The sequence below is a fragment of the Galeopterus variegatus genome, unplaced genomic scaffold, assembly GCF_000696425.1.
Source record: "Galeopterus variegatus unplaced genomic scaffold, G_variegatus-3.0.2 Scaffold134, whole genome shotgun sequence".
NCBI lineage: Eukaryota > Metazoa > Chordata > Mammalia > Dermoptera > Cynocephalidae > Galeopterus > Galeopterus variegatus.
The window spans coordinates 757,754-771,367 of NW_007726245.1; the positions used below are offsets into that span (position 1 = coordinate 757,754).

The window sequence follows — 13,614 nt, forward strand, 5'->3', positions numbered from 1 at the left end:
TCATCTTATTCTTCAGTTACTACCATGATTCTCTTTCTTTGAGATATGCCCTTTTTGTTATGTAAAGAAGAAAGTGAGTGTGCCTGTGGTTCCCGGTCAAAGTATAAGTTAAGGTTTTATTTTTTTGGTTTTTTTTTTTTTTTTTTTTTGTCTTTTTTCCGTGTCCGGCAACGGATCGCAACCCTCAGTGTCGCCCCCGTTCCGGACCGGGACCGGCAACGGGATCGCAACCCTCGGCGTTGCCCCCGCGCCTCGCTCAGCCAGTGAGCGGGAACCGGTCTGTATGTGGGATCCGAACCCTCGGGCGGGAGCGCCGCCATGCTTCCCAAGCGGCGCACTATCCAGTGCGCCACTGGGCCGGCCCCCTTTCTTGGTTTTTAAGACTTGATTTTCCCTGGTTAAAAAATTAATGCAGGGGCCGGCCCGGTGGCGCACTCAGTAGAGTGCAGTGTGGCAGCGCTACCGCCAAGGGTTCGGATCCCATATAGAGACCGGTCCGCTCACTGGTTGAGCGCGGTGTGGGCGCGACACCGAGAGTTGCGATCCCGTTACCGGTCGTGAAAAAAGACAAAAAGGGGGGAAAAGAAAAATTAGTGCAGCAAGTTCGAGAGATCTATTGTACAGCATGGTGATTATAATTAATAACAATGTATTGTATACTTGAAAATTGTTAGACAGCTGGCTGGTGTGCTCAGTTGGTGAGAGCACAGCCTTGTAACACCAAGGTCACGGTTTGGGTCCCCAGACTGGCCAGCTGCCAAGAAAAACCCAGAAATTTTTTAAGAGAGTAGATTTTAAGTGTTCTGTCACCACAGACAAATAAGTGTATGAAGTAGTGCATATGTTAATTAGCTTGATTTAGCCATTCCACAATGTGTACATATTTCAAAACATCATGTTATATACCATAAACATATGTAATTTTTACATGTCAATTTAGAAAATTAATTTAAAAGTATCAATGCAGTACAATTCTTTCTGCTCAGCATTTGGTGAGTACCTACTGTGTATAAGATACTGTGGAAAGAAATTTGATACTTTCTGGAGATATAGTAAGAGTTTATACCCTAAAGCCCTTTCATGTGCAGTTTTAAAATTGATTACTGTCATTGGGAAATAGAGCAGCCACATAGAAGGGGCAAACAATTGTTGTATTTGTCACTATATGTATTAGTTCATTTTCTGTGGCTTATAACATAATACCTGAAATACGATAATTTATAAAGAAACAGAATGTATTTTTCTTTTAATTTTTTTTTGGTGGCTGGCCAGTTCGGGGATCCAAACCCTTGATCTTGGTGTTATCAGCACCATGCTCTCCCAATTGAGCTGACCAGCCAGCCCATAAAGAAACAGAATTTATTTCTTACAGTGTAGGAGGCTGGGAAGTCCAAGGTACAGGAGGCATATCTGGTGAGGGCCTTCTTCTTGGTGGGAACTCTCTACAGAGTCCCATGGCAATGCAGGCAATCACATGGCAAGGACGAGCAAGAAGGCATTTCCACATGCTTTTTTCTCTCCTTATAAAGTCCTCAGTCTACTCCCTAATAACGTCTTAAGCTATTAATCCATGAATGTATTAATCCATTCATGAGAACAGAGTCCTCATGATCCAGTCACCTCCCAAAGACCCCCACCTTTCAAATGCGTTAGTCTGATTTCCCACCCTCTTAACACTGTCACAATGGGGATCAAATTTCAGTGAGTTTTGGAGGGACATTCAAACCATAGCACCACGTTAATTAATTCTTCTTGATTGTTTAAATCTCTCAGGACTCTGAAGGAGAATCAGCCATGGTCCTCTCCCAAAGGTTCTGAGGGGTACCTTGCAGCTTCCTATCCAACTGTGGGCCAGACCAGTCCTCGAGCCAGGAAATCCATGAGCTTGGACATGGGACAGCCTTCTCAGGCCAACACTAAGAAGTTGCTTGGTTAGTTTATCTAAATTATGTAGAATTTTTTTTATTATTTTAAAAAATGGTCAGATACTTTCACTCTTGGAAGAATATTGGAAACTGTTCAAGATTATCAAAATTTTACATTTTGATGTAGCAAAGTTTTTGATGCTAATGATAAGAATTTATTAGATTCGTTAAGCCATATCAGTTAAGATAGAGGAATTAGAATGGAACCTTGAAACAGTTTTTCTAATTCTTAGACTAAATACTGTGGCTCTCCTTGTTTTGTTCTGCCTTGCCCAGGCAGCAGGAAAATGGGAGTAGGAGAGACATTACATACCTACTCGGAGCCTTTTTTTTTTCGGTGGCTGGCCGGTACAGGGATTGAACCCTGACCTTCGTGTTATCAACACTACGCTCTAACCACCTGAGTTAACTGGCCAGCCCTGGGCCTTTAACAATGTATATTTCCCATAATTATCATCTGAGAGCAGAATACATCAATATAGTATTAACTTAAAATATTACTATTTGCCAGGTTTTCTTTGAAAAGACCAAAAGGTCTTTCTTGGTTTTTAGATGTATAGTAATTTTTCAATTACTATAAGAAGATATGATTCTTGAAAGTTAAAATTGCTCAGTTACATCAGTGTTAGTGTGTGAGAAGTTTGCCTCAAATGCTGTGAGACCCTTTTCCTTTTCAGTAACTGAAAGTAAATTAATGAAAGAGCCCTCTGATCCCACCTCGCACCACCAAGGAAATGCAGGGGTGCTCTTATATTCCATTGGCTAAATATTTAATCATTACTGGAATACATTGGGATCCATATTTCAGTGACCAACACTGAATGGTTCAAAGGATTTCAGTTATTTATACAAGCATGTTTAAATATCTTTAGGTACTGGGAAATGTGTTGTGAAAATGAAATGTGACAAATATAACCTGCCAGTAAACCATGAAAGAAGTAGAAACCATAAATGTTAATCACTGTTACTGGTCACATAGGTCTGTTACCTTTTGTTTGAGTTCCCTTCTGTTAATACTTTGCCATAAATAATCTTCTAGGAGTTTCTGGGTTACTTTGTGTTATGCTATTCTGAATTTTCATGCCAAGAAAGTTGTAAATGAAAAACTAACCTCAGAGAAAATGCTGTATTGAATTTTTTCAACCCATGTTGCTAGGTGAAAAAGATACGGTCTCTGCCTAGAAGAGCTTATAGTTTGGTGGCTAAGACTTACAGTTATCCAATTACAAAAGCATCTCTAGGTGCCGTTAAAGTGATATGTCTTGATGGGGGAAACTGAGGATCTGGGGAAACTAGGAAAAGCTGCAGAGAGGAGGTAACATTTGAGCTGGGTCTTGAAGATTTAATACATGCTTACGAGGCAGACATAGGATAAGAAAGGACATGCATTCAGGAGAGTGGGAATAACACAAATAAAGGTCAATAAAGCGACTGGCAGCAGATCATAGCATCATGGAGAATAGGGCAGGAAATGAGACTAGAGAAGGATTGAAATTCAATTGTGAAAGACTTTGTGTGCCATGTTAAGAGATTTAACCTTATCGGGTATCCAGCAGAGATCTTCAAGTAGGGGAGGAGCATGACCAAATTTTATGTTTTGGAAAGTTTTTCTGACAGCAGTGTGGAGAAATAGAAAGAGATTTTTGGCAAGGGGCCTGTTGAAGAGATTAATCCAGCATTACAAGAAAAAAAATGGTATAGTTGTGCACTAAGGCGGGAATAATGTGAGAATGGAGAAGAGGAATGAGGTGCAGAATAGATTTCTGAAGTAGAATGGATAAGACTTAGTGTTTGACCAATTGGGACTGGTGGAGACAGAGAAGGCTGTGAAGCAAAAAAATGGTATAGTTGTGCACTAAGGCGGGAATAATGTGAGAATGGAGAAGAGGAATGAGGTGCAGAATAGATTTCTGAAGCAGAATGGATAAGACTTAGTGTTTGACCAATTGGGACTGGTGGAGACAGAGAAGGCTGTGAAGGATATTGGGACCCCAGCTTCAAAAACTGGCCCAATAGTGATTCCATTTATAGAGATCAGGACTAATATGTTTACAGGACGTGATAAATTTAAGTTGGTTGATATTATATTTGAGATCCCTTCAGGATATCTAGGAGTGTATGTATAAGATAAATGAAAAGATGTATCTGGAGTTCAGGAAGAGGGAAGTAAAAAGTGTCACATTTAGAATTGATTAGCTCATAGATAAATGAAGTTATGGGAGCAGAAGGAGATCTCCCAGGAAGAATGCAGAGAATAAAATAAAAAGGAAGAGTGTAGGGCCGCCCCGTGGCTCACTCGGGAGAGTGTGGTGCTGACAACACCAAGTCAAGGGTTAAGATCCCCTTACTGGTCATCTTTAAAAAATAAATAAATAAATAAAAATAAAAAGGAAGAGTGAGAAAGTTAGGAAAACTAAATGTAGAAAGTGGTGTCCTAATCTCACAAGGTATCTAAAGCACTGATTGGCTTTAGAAAACCTGAGTTTTCAGTCTGGTCATTATCTGGATCCCTAGTCACACAACCTCAGGCTAATCACTTAACTATGCTTGGTTTCCTCAGTTTGCATGTGTGTGAAATTAAGAGGCTGAACTAGATCCTTTTGGGCTATTAAATTAGCTGGCCTTGATATTTATGACTATATGAATATTTATTAATATTAATATTGAGGTTACTAGAACATCGTATTTCTCAAGTGTTCAATTGTCAGATTTTATTATATTAGCTTCAATTCTGGCTTTAAAAAAATAATACTGTCAAAAGTATTCCAGATTTTGGGCCCGCCTGTGGCTCACTCAGGAGAGTGCGGTGCTGATAACACCAAGGCCGCGGGTTCGGATCCCATATAGGGATGGCCGGTTTGCTCACTGGCTGAGCGTGGTGCTGACAACACCAAGTCAAGGGTTAAGATCCCCTTACCGGTCATCTTTTTTTAAAAGATGTCAGCACCACACTCAGCCAAAAAAGTAGTATTCCAGATTTTAAGTTCCAAATAATCCAATTTTAATATTTTTACTTTAAATAAGAGAAAGATATTTAATAATGTTAGTGTAATACAGTGTATCTATTCTTAGTACTTTCAGGCATGCACATCTTTTTCTTAAAGCTTTAAGAATTAAAATCACACTTTTTTTTTTTTGGTGGCTGGCCGGTAGAGGGATCAAACCTTAGACCTTGTTGTCATCAGCACCACACTCTAACAAACTGAGCTGAGCAGCCAGCCCCAAATCAAACTTTGATTTTTGCCTAAGTTTGGAAATTCCTCATACGTTAATGACAAATTTTTGGCAGCAGAAAAATTTTTTCAATAAAAGACACAATCGGCCTTTGCTACTGAACAGTGCCTACCCCTGTATTTATTATCAGTAATTGTACTTGGTAGAGTTTGGTTTACCTCCAGTGTAGTGAATGTAACGTCAGTTTAATTTGGACGAGTAATCCTGTTCTGATATGGAAAGCTGTGAGGCCAAAACCCTTTGAGAAGGTGGAGAATAAAGGAGAGAAACTCTGCCCCAGGGATACATTTGAGTTTTCTTTGGGTCCTTAAGTGAAAGCTTAAACATTTTATGTGCAAACATTTTCTTTTTGGTGTATTCCTATTCATAGGCATTGTGGTTAATGAACTTCCATATTCTGTAACTTTTGTTTATAGGAACAAGGAAAAGTTTTGATCACTTGATATCAGACACAAAGGCCCCTAAAAGGCAAGAAATGGAATCAGGGATCACAACACCACCCAAAATGAGGAGAGTAGCAGAGACTGATTATGAAATGGGTGAGAAACAAAGTGTTTAATTATTGATCTAGATCATTGAAAATAAGGAGGGAGAGTACATTACAACTATATTACTTTCCAACCATTTCTTAGGTCTTTCGGATGAAATATAGAAACATTTGCTCTTTTTCAAAAGATAAGCTCTATAGTCCTTAAAAAGACAGTTATCCTGAAACCTATATAAAAAGTAAATTATATTTGATATACAGCATTGTAATTAGCTAGCCAGCTTTTGTATAGGTGAATAGTAATTCTATGTGATGTTTATGTCAATATTTTAAGTGCCTACTAAAAAAACTATTGAATTTTAGAACTAACATTGAAATATGTTAGGTGAAGTTATTAGCCGGATACTCAATTAAAACAGCTAATTATGTTTATCCATATCTTACTGCAGAAACTCAAAGGATTTCTTCATCACAACAGCACCCACATTTGCGTAAAGTTTCAGTGTCTGAATCAAATGTTCTCTTGGATGAGGAAGTACTTACTGATCCGAAGATCCAAGCTCTTCTTCTTACTGTTCTAGTAAGGATTTTCCTTTTTGGCAGGTTTTGTTTCCCTCGTGTTTTTATTCCAGTCTACCTTAAATATTAAAAACATGGAGGCCCTTAAATATTAAAAACATGGAAGGAAGACAGTTGTCTGCTTCTCACCAAACAAGTAACAATTCAGCCACAAAGTAAAAATGCTGTTTGTTTACTTTTTTGCATCTTGGCAGGCTACACTGGTGAAATATACCACGGATGAATTTGATCAACGAATTCTTTATGAATACTTAGCAGAGGCCAGTGTTGTGTTCCCCAAAGTTTTTCCTGTTGTGTAAGTATCTGCTTTTATTTTCGGTTAACCTTTGTACCTGTCTTTAGGTCAAATATTTTATAAAGGCTTAGGAAAAGTATTACCCAGTTGTGTTCACTGGTTGTGAAGAGGGGAAGGTGAGATAGCGTGAGAGTGATTTTAGCTTGGAGGTAGTGGGTTTAATGGGGGCTAAGACAAGTTTTGGCCTGTTAGTAAAATCATCTTTTTAATTTTGTTTAAGTGGTTCGTCTTGATGAACATTGTTCATTTTACTCACTTCGGAGCAGACCATCAGACTACTATTTTTAAATCAGCACGCCTGTTTTGATTTTCATTTTAGTAGAGCTGTCGTATTTATCCACAGCCGAGTGAAAACAAAATCACTCCTATTTAGGAGGTGAATTTTATTCTCTTTTAAGGACTAAAATAATGTTAGCTTCAAAGTGTTCAAATTTAAATAATCCAAAGAAACTTGGGAAATTCTGTTCGGGTCTAGGCCCTCTATGTAGTGTCATTATTTTCTTATTTTTGGTTAATCTCATTTTAAAATTTTAGAAATTTATATAGTTAGGTCTTAGTTATTTTTATTAATGGAGTATAGCAAGTTAGAAATTGTTAATTTCTTCCTTTGTTTCAGTTTTATTGTATATTCTACTCCTCCAAACTAATTTTACTTTTCTTATGTGATCTGCTTCAGCATTTATTAAGGACTGAATAATATTAAATTTGGTTTTAACTCCCTGAGTACATTATCAGCAGACAGCAGAAAGAAATGGTCCTGAAGGATGCTAAGTGGCAGACAGAAGCCGATCTTGTCTTGAACTGACATTCACCATATATAGTTAAACATGGTTATATGACACTACTAGTTGTTTGTTTTTACCGTATCTTCCCTGATAGCTAAAAACAAAACACAAACCAAAAAAGCAAACTCAGACACATGTTCATTATGTAAAATTTGGAAAATATAGAAAAGCATAAGAAAGTAAAATGCACTCATCTCCCTTCAATTTTGCCACATTGTTCCGGGAAATATATGTTTTCCAGTATATGTTTTTATTTAATTTTACTCTAAAATATTTCTCTGTTGACTTTTATTTTTTTAGGCACAATTTGTTGGACTCTAAGATCAATACCCTGTTGTCATTGTGCCAAGATCCAAATTTGTTAAATCCGATCCATGGAATTGTGCAGAGTGTGGTGTACCATGAAGAATCACCACCACAATACCAAACGTCTTACCTGCAAAGTAAATAAATGTATCAGGAGGAATGGATGGTTGATGAACTTGCTAACATATGCACTGTTGTAGAATACAATGACCACAGAACTCTATAAAGAGTTTTCTGACTCTCTTAATTATATGTTCACTATCCTGGTTGACCACTTTTTAAATTAAAATGTTTTTATACTGAGTATATTTTAAGTAAGTTTTAGTCTGCTTTGACACTCATTCTAAAAAAAAATGTTTTCAGTGTGTTAGTAGGTTTTACATATCAGCTATGCAACTTATGTAATTTCTGTTATGATTGAAAGATATCTTGCTTATTATAAGAGTAACATTTGATTTGTTGCAGGTTTTGGTTTTAATGGCTTGTGGCGGTTTGCAGGACCCTTTTCAAAGGTAAGAAAAAATATTTTTCTCTAACTTTCAACAAAATGAAAATTTCTATGCACATTAGTGTGCTTTAGAATGCACGATTTGCTGAAAATCAGAATAATGACTCACAATAAACATATATTCTTTTCATAAGTTTTTCACTGCAAGATTTTTTCTAATAGGCGGCACCTTTAATGTGCTTATATATTAGTTTTTATGAAAAATGACTCAATTTCTGCTTTTGACTTTTCAGAAGAGTATGATAAACCTCTGTAAAAATTTTTTCCCTCAGTCCCTCGTGTATTTGATCATTTTAATGCACACACTTAAGTATCTCCTGACACAAGGAGCATTAAAATATACTACATGAAACATTTTTACTCTCAACCTGTTGCATTAGATACATTTCTCTTTCTCTCTGGATATATCCTCCTTTGCTCTTATTCAGTTTGTTCTTCAATTGGCATTAGTTGATGTAGTGCTACATAATATGTATTTAATTATTTTCTCAGTATATGGTCTCTTTCCAAATTGTTCGAAGTTCCTTGAAGGCAGGACTTCTGTTTCTTTCCTCCCCTCGCCCGCATACCATCCTCCCCAGTTTCTTGTGCAGTGTTCTAGATAGAGGGGGTGCTAAATCACATTATCTAAACCTTGTTCCAATTTTAAGAATTGGGTATTTAGTTTGTTATTTCATTTTATTATCACTGACTATCTCTTGACATGCAAAAGTTCTCACTAAAAAAGTGGGCCTGAAGTCATAGAAGTGAGTATATCATGCAGGAGGTTTTGCAGTTGGCTTGTTGGTAACCCTCTAAGTCCTTCACAGTGTCTAGTGAGTGGAGTCTAAATGGCACGTGGAATGATGATGCTCCACTCATTGTCTCTGTTTTGGAAAATTGGCTAGACATCATTCCTGATGATAGTATTGTTTCAGTATTAAATTCAGCTTTCAGAAATTGCAGGTTCATCTGGAAGCTTTAAGTGTACGCTGAATAGAATTTTTGTCTGTGAATCCTGTGATACTCTATAAGTATTACCCCCCGCCTTTTAATGATCAATAATACAAACAAAGGAAGAAAAATAATAAATTAAGCCCGAAACAAAAATTAATCTTTTTTGGCTTCAGAAAGGATTTACAAAAGAAAAAAAAGAATGGAGCTAAAATAATTTCCTATTTTCCATTACAGCAAACACAAATCCCAGACTATGCTGAGCTTATTGTTAAGTTTCTTGATGCCTTGATTGACACGTACTTGCCTGGAATTGATGAAGAAACCAGTGAGGAGTCCCTCCTGACACCCACATCTCCTTACCCTCCTGCACTGCAGAGCCAGCTTAGTATCACTGCCAACCTTAACCTCTCTAATTCCATGACCTCACTTGCAACTTCCCAGCATTCCCCAGGTCAGTAAATGTGATCTTTATATGACTTTGAGCAATAATATTAAGATACCAACATTAGGAATTCCCTTGTGATCCGTTTATATCAGATTTTGCTCCTTTTCCTCATGAGTTTCAGCTTACATTTCTTCTTTACCTTGTAGCTGACTTGAATTTTGTTAGTCTCTAAAACCTTCTACTTTCAAACAAGTTATTCATAAGTCAGTGAAATGTTTAGAGTGTTCACCTAGTATTCCAGGGTTGATAGGTTTTTAGAGTTTGGGCAAGAAGAGCAACCTAAGCTACATTACCCTGTAAGTGAACAGGACTATAATTCCTTTACTAGTTATACTACCATTTCCCTGAGGACTTCTGTGTCTCTGATATAGCACACTGTATCAAAGAAAATGTACAAAGTCTAGTAGTACCCAACTTCCCTTCTGCCAGTAGCAACTTGACCACCCATAGACCAACCTAAAGATTTGGGAGTATATAAACAAATGAAAAAGTCATCTCAAGAAAATAACATCTCAAAGCCTATAGGGGCATATTCCTTCTTAGAGTCACCGTTAGGTCTAAGTGGGAAAAGTATAACAATTTAACATACAACTTAGCAGTAGATACATTAAGAAATAATAGCTAGTAGCTCAGTGGGGCTGAAATAAACAAGACAGCAGAAATGGCAAACATCAGAACTCTGGACTCATTCAGTGTCAGAGTGAATGGTTTCATACAGCTCTAGTTGACCCCAGAGGTGTTATCCATTACAGAAGTTATGCTGTTGTGTGTGTTATGACAGTGGGCAATGAAGGAAAGCTTCTGTTATGGTCATGCTTTCTATTTAGGAAGATATTCTTCTAAAATGATTGAAATAAAAGAAGGTTTTGTTGTTAAAATTCTGTTATCTGAAAAGTTCACTTATGAAGAAAAGTTACTATACATAGTCCTTTTAAGTGTTAGAATTGATTTTCTTTTTCAAAAAATCGTGAAGCACCTCATTCTGTAAGGAAAAGTTACTATACATAGTCCTTTTAAGTGTTAGAATTGATTTTCTTTTTCAAAAAATCAAATGAAGAAAAGTTACTATACATAGTCCTTTTAAGTGTTAGAATTGATTTTCTTTTTCAAAAAATCAAATGATGTAAGGAAAAGTTACTATACATAGTCCTTTTAAGTGTTAGAATTGATTTTCTTTTTCAAAAAATCAAATGATTTTTTTATAATTATCCTGTGATGCTCAAGAACCATAAATAGAATCCTCAGTTTATAATCCCAGTTTTGCATGAATGTTTTAATTTGTATAGTTTGGAAGCTTCTGAAGAATTTGGCAAGTATAATACCCAATTCATAGTATAAACCATTATGTAAAATAACTATATTCAGTTGTTAAGCTTTGGTCAACAACAAAGCTTTGGTCAGCAGAGGAAACAAATTATTGCAGCATTTATTTATCAATCAGTCACCTTTTTCCCCCAAGAAATGAGACATCTGGCCAAATTTTTTTCCTCTTACGACCATGTTCCTTTGCCCTGTGTCACTTATTCTCTAAGACAGTGTTTCTCCAAGTGTGATTCCAAACCAGCAGCATCAGCATCATTTGGGAGCTTGTTAGAAACACAAATGCTAGAGTCCCACCCCAGACTTGCACAGGAATCTCCAAGAGTGGGGCCCAGCCAGCAATCGGTATTTTAATAAACACACCAAGTGATTCTTATACACACTAGAGATTGAGAAGCACTGCTCTAGGGTCTTCCTGTGGTCCTGCTCCCTTGTCAGCATTTCAGCTGTTAAAGCCAGGACAAAACTTTTACTTTCTTCTAGATATTGCAGCCACTGAATTCTTTCCTTCCCTGTCCCTCCTCCCCTCCATAACCTCTTAGCATTTTGGAGCTGGGGGACCGTACAGATAACTTAGTTCAAGGTTCACAATGTTGTATGCAATGGGGAGTCTGAGTTTTAGAAGAGCTAAGTTAATTGCTTTATTATACAGTTCTTATGTAGGACCAAGGCCAGTGCTCTTTCTGTCACATTCATTGCCTTCCGTATCTATCTGTCTATCTGTGTATCTATCTATCAGTCTGTCTGCCTATCAATCTGTCTAATCTTCTTTCCCTTCCGTTCCCCTGCCCCTTTCCATCTTTCCTTTACTTATTTGTTTCTGTCTTTTTATTTCTATCTACCTTACCTTAAATCCACCAGTCCTTTTCTTCTGTAGAGCTCTTATTTTTTGAGTTATTTGTTGTTTATAAAGGTCAACTACTAAAGATGATCACAATTAGAAAATTAGTAGATTCAGTCTCTATTAGTTCTCCTGTTTTTAAAGTTTGGTTCATTTTGAACAAAGTTTTGCCTCTTGTGCTACTAAAGTGGAGTTAAACATATCAAAATGATTCACCCACTAATGGAGACAATAATCAGGTTGAGAATACCAGTACAGGTTGCTAGTTGATTAATTGCTCATGTCCAATGTTGGTTGGACATTAGCCACATCATTTGCATTGGTAAAACAGTCCCACTCTGTAACCTCTTACTTAGAATTGTGTGTAAAAATAAGAACAGCATGTATGATTTTTGGTTACAGTTTTAAACCACTGGTGTCATCTCCACTAGTTCTCCAAAGATGGCTGCCTGAATAGACTACTATACCCTGGAAACCTCTGACTATTCCCAAAAGAAACTGGAGCTTTAAAAGTAATAGAAGTAATTTAGTAGGATTGTGGTGTTCAGCTCTTCCTGTCTCTAAATTGTGTGTCTTTTGCCTTGCGAGATTATGTTACTACATGTTTTTGGAGAAAGGGTTAATCTCTTCAATAATAACTTTAGTCTCCCACAAAACTCATTCGTATCTCTAAATTGTAGGCTCATGTCCACAAAAGGATCTTGATTTATCTGTGTACCTAATTACTGTGTTTTTGTCATTTGCTCTTATTGGAATATCTCCTAATGGTAAGAGTTGTGATTTTGTTTGTAATTAGGTATACTGCTTCATATCTTTAACTCCATGTAATCTTACATCCTTATCTCCTCATTTCTTTATGGAGCTTAGTTTGCTGATATCAAAGAGCTAAAAGAAGTGAAGAATTTTATCCAGATTACTAACTCAGTCTAGCATTTTGATTTTGCTATTTAGCTATATAGCAACCAAAATATTTCCTCTCTCCCCCAGCAGCCAGATCTGCTCTGTGTCACTCCCTGAAGTGTGACTTACCATCAAATTGCCCAGTATCAACCTGGACCCAATCTCCTGAGCTTTAAGCAGATGAAGGCTCTATTGCCCTATTTCAAAAAGCAAAAGTTGCTGATCTGCACATAGTCAACGCTTTGCTGCAAACTTTCTCTGTCAATGCAAGATTCTGCAATCGAGATCTTTGGTGCTTAGCAAGATCGGCTGCTAAGCTGCATTTTCTTTTGGTTTCCAACATTCTCTGCTAGCAAATCAACAAGATAAGAGGTTCATGAATCTCCTCCCTGCTGCCCCAGGATTAGACCTTACTTAAATAAAAATTTTGGTGGTATTTCATCAGTTGCCAGCTTTGAGGAAGTGATGGTCACTTATATAAAGCAATTTTCTCTAAAAATGCATTCTTCTTGACAAATTAGCATAGCCCATTTGTCCATCTTCAAGGATATTGTTCTATAAGTCAGCATTAAAAAAATACATAAACGATTGTCTTCTGAATCTCCTTCTAGTAGGGAGATTTCCTCAAGTAGAAATTGAACTTGGCATCAGTGGAGCCAGTGGACTGTACCCAGAGTTCAGCGCATATAAAATTGCATTAACTGTGACCCTTTAGCCAAATGGACATAAAATTTGCATCTTCAGATTTTCCCAAATGCCACTAAAAGCATCCTGAAGAGAATTCTTAACATTTACTCCATGATATATAAGATTATTTCAGATTTGATATTACGATTCTTACTAGGTCCATTGTAGCTGAGGTAGATAATGAATTGAAGAACCAAGATTAGAACCGCAAAATAAAACCTATCCACCTAAAAAATGCTATTTGTGGAACTTTCTCTTGGTTAAGCCCAAGCCATGAGTAGTTTTCTCAGCTGATAAGCAAAGACGACTTTTTTTTTTTTTCCTTTTTGTCTTTTTTCGTGTCCGGCAACGGACCGCAACCCTCAG

At 37.0% G+C, this 13,614-nt stretch overlaps 1 protein-coding gene across 1 annotated transcript in view; it reads left to right on the top strand.

Moving 5' to 3' along the window:
• NF1 (neurofibromin 1) overlaps positions 1-13,614 on the top strand; it is a 202,826-nt gene that overhangs the window by 179,885 nt on the left and 9,327 nt on the right. The window contains exons 51-57 of the mRNA XM_008589180.1: positions 1,774-1,931; positions 5,576-5,698; positions 6,096-6,226; positions 6,420-6,520; positions 7,606-7,748; positions 8,077-8,123; positions 9,290-9,506. Of these exons, the coding sequence (XP_008587402.1) occupies positions 1,774-1,931; positions 5,576-5,698; positions 6,096-6,226; positions 6,420-6,520; positions 7,606-7,748; positions 8,077-8,123; positions 9,290-9,506 (920 nt within the window). The remainder of the gene's footprint in view (positions 1-1,773; positions 1,932-5,575; positions 5,699-6,095; positions 6,227-6,419; positions 6,521-7,605; positions 7,749-8,076; positions 8,124-9,289; positions 9,507-13,614) is intronic.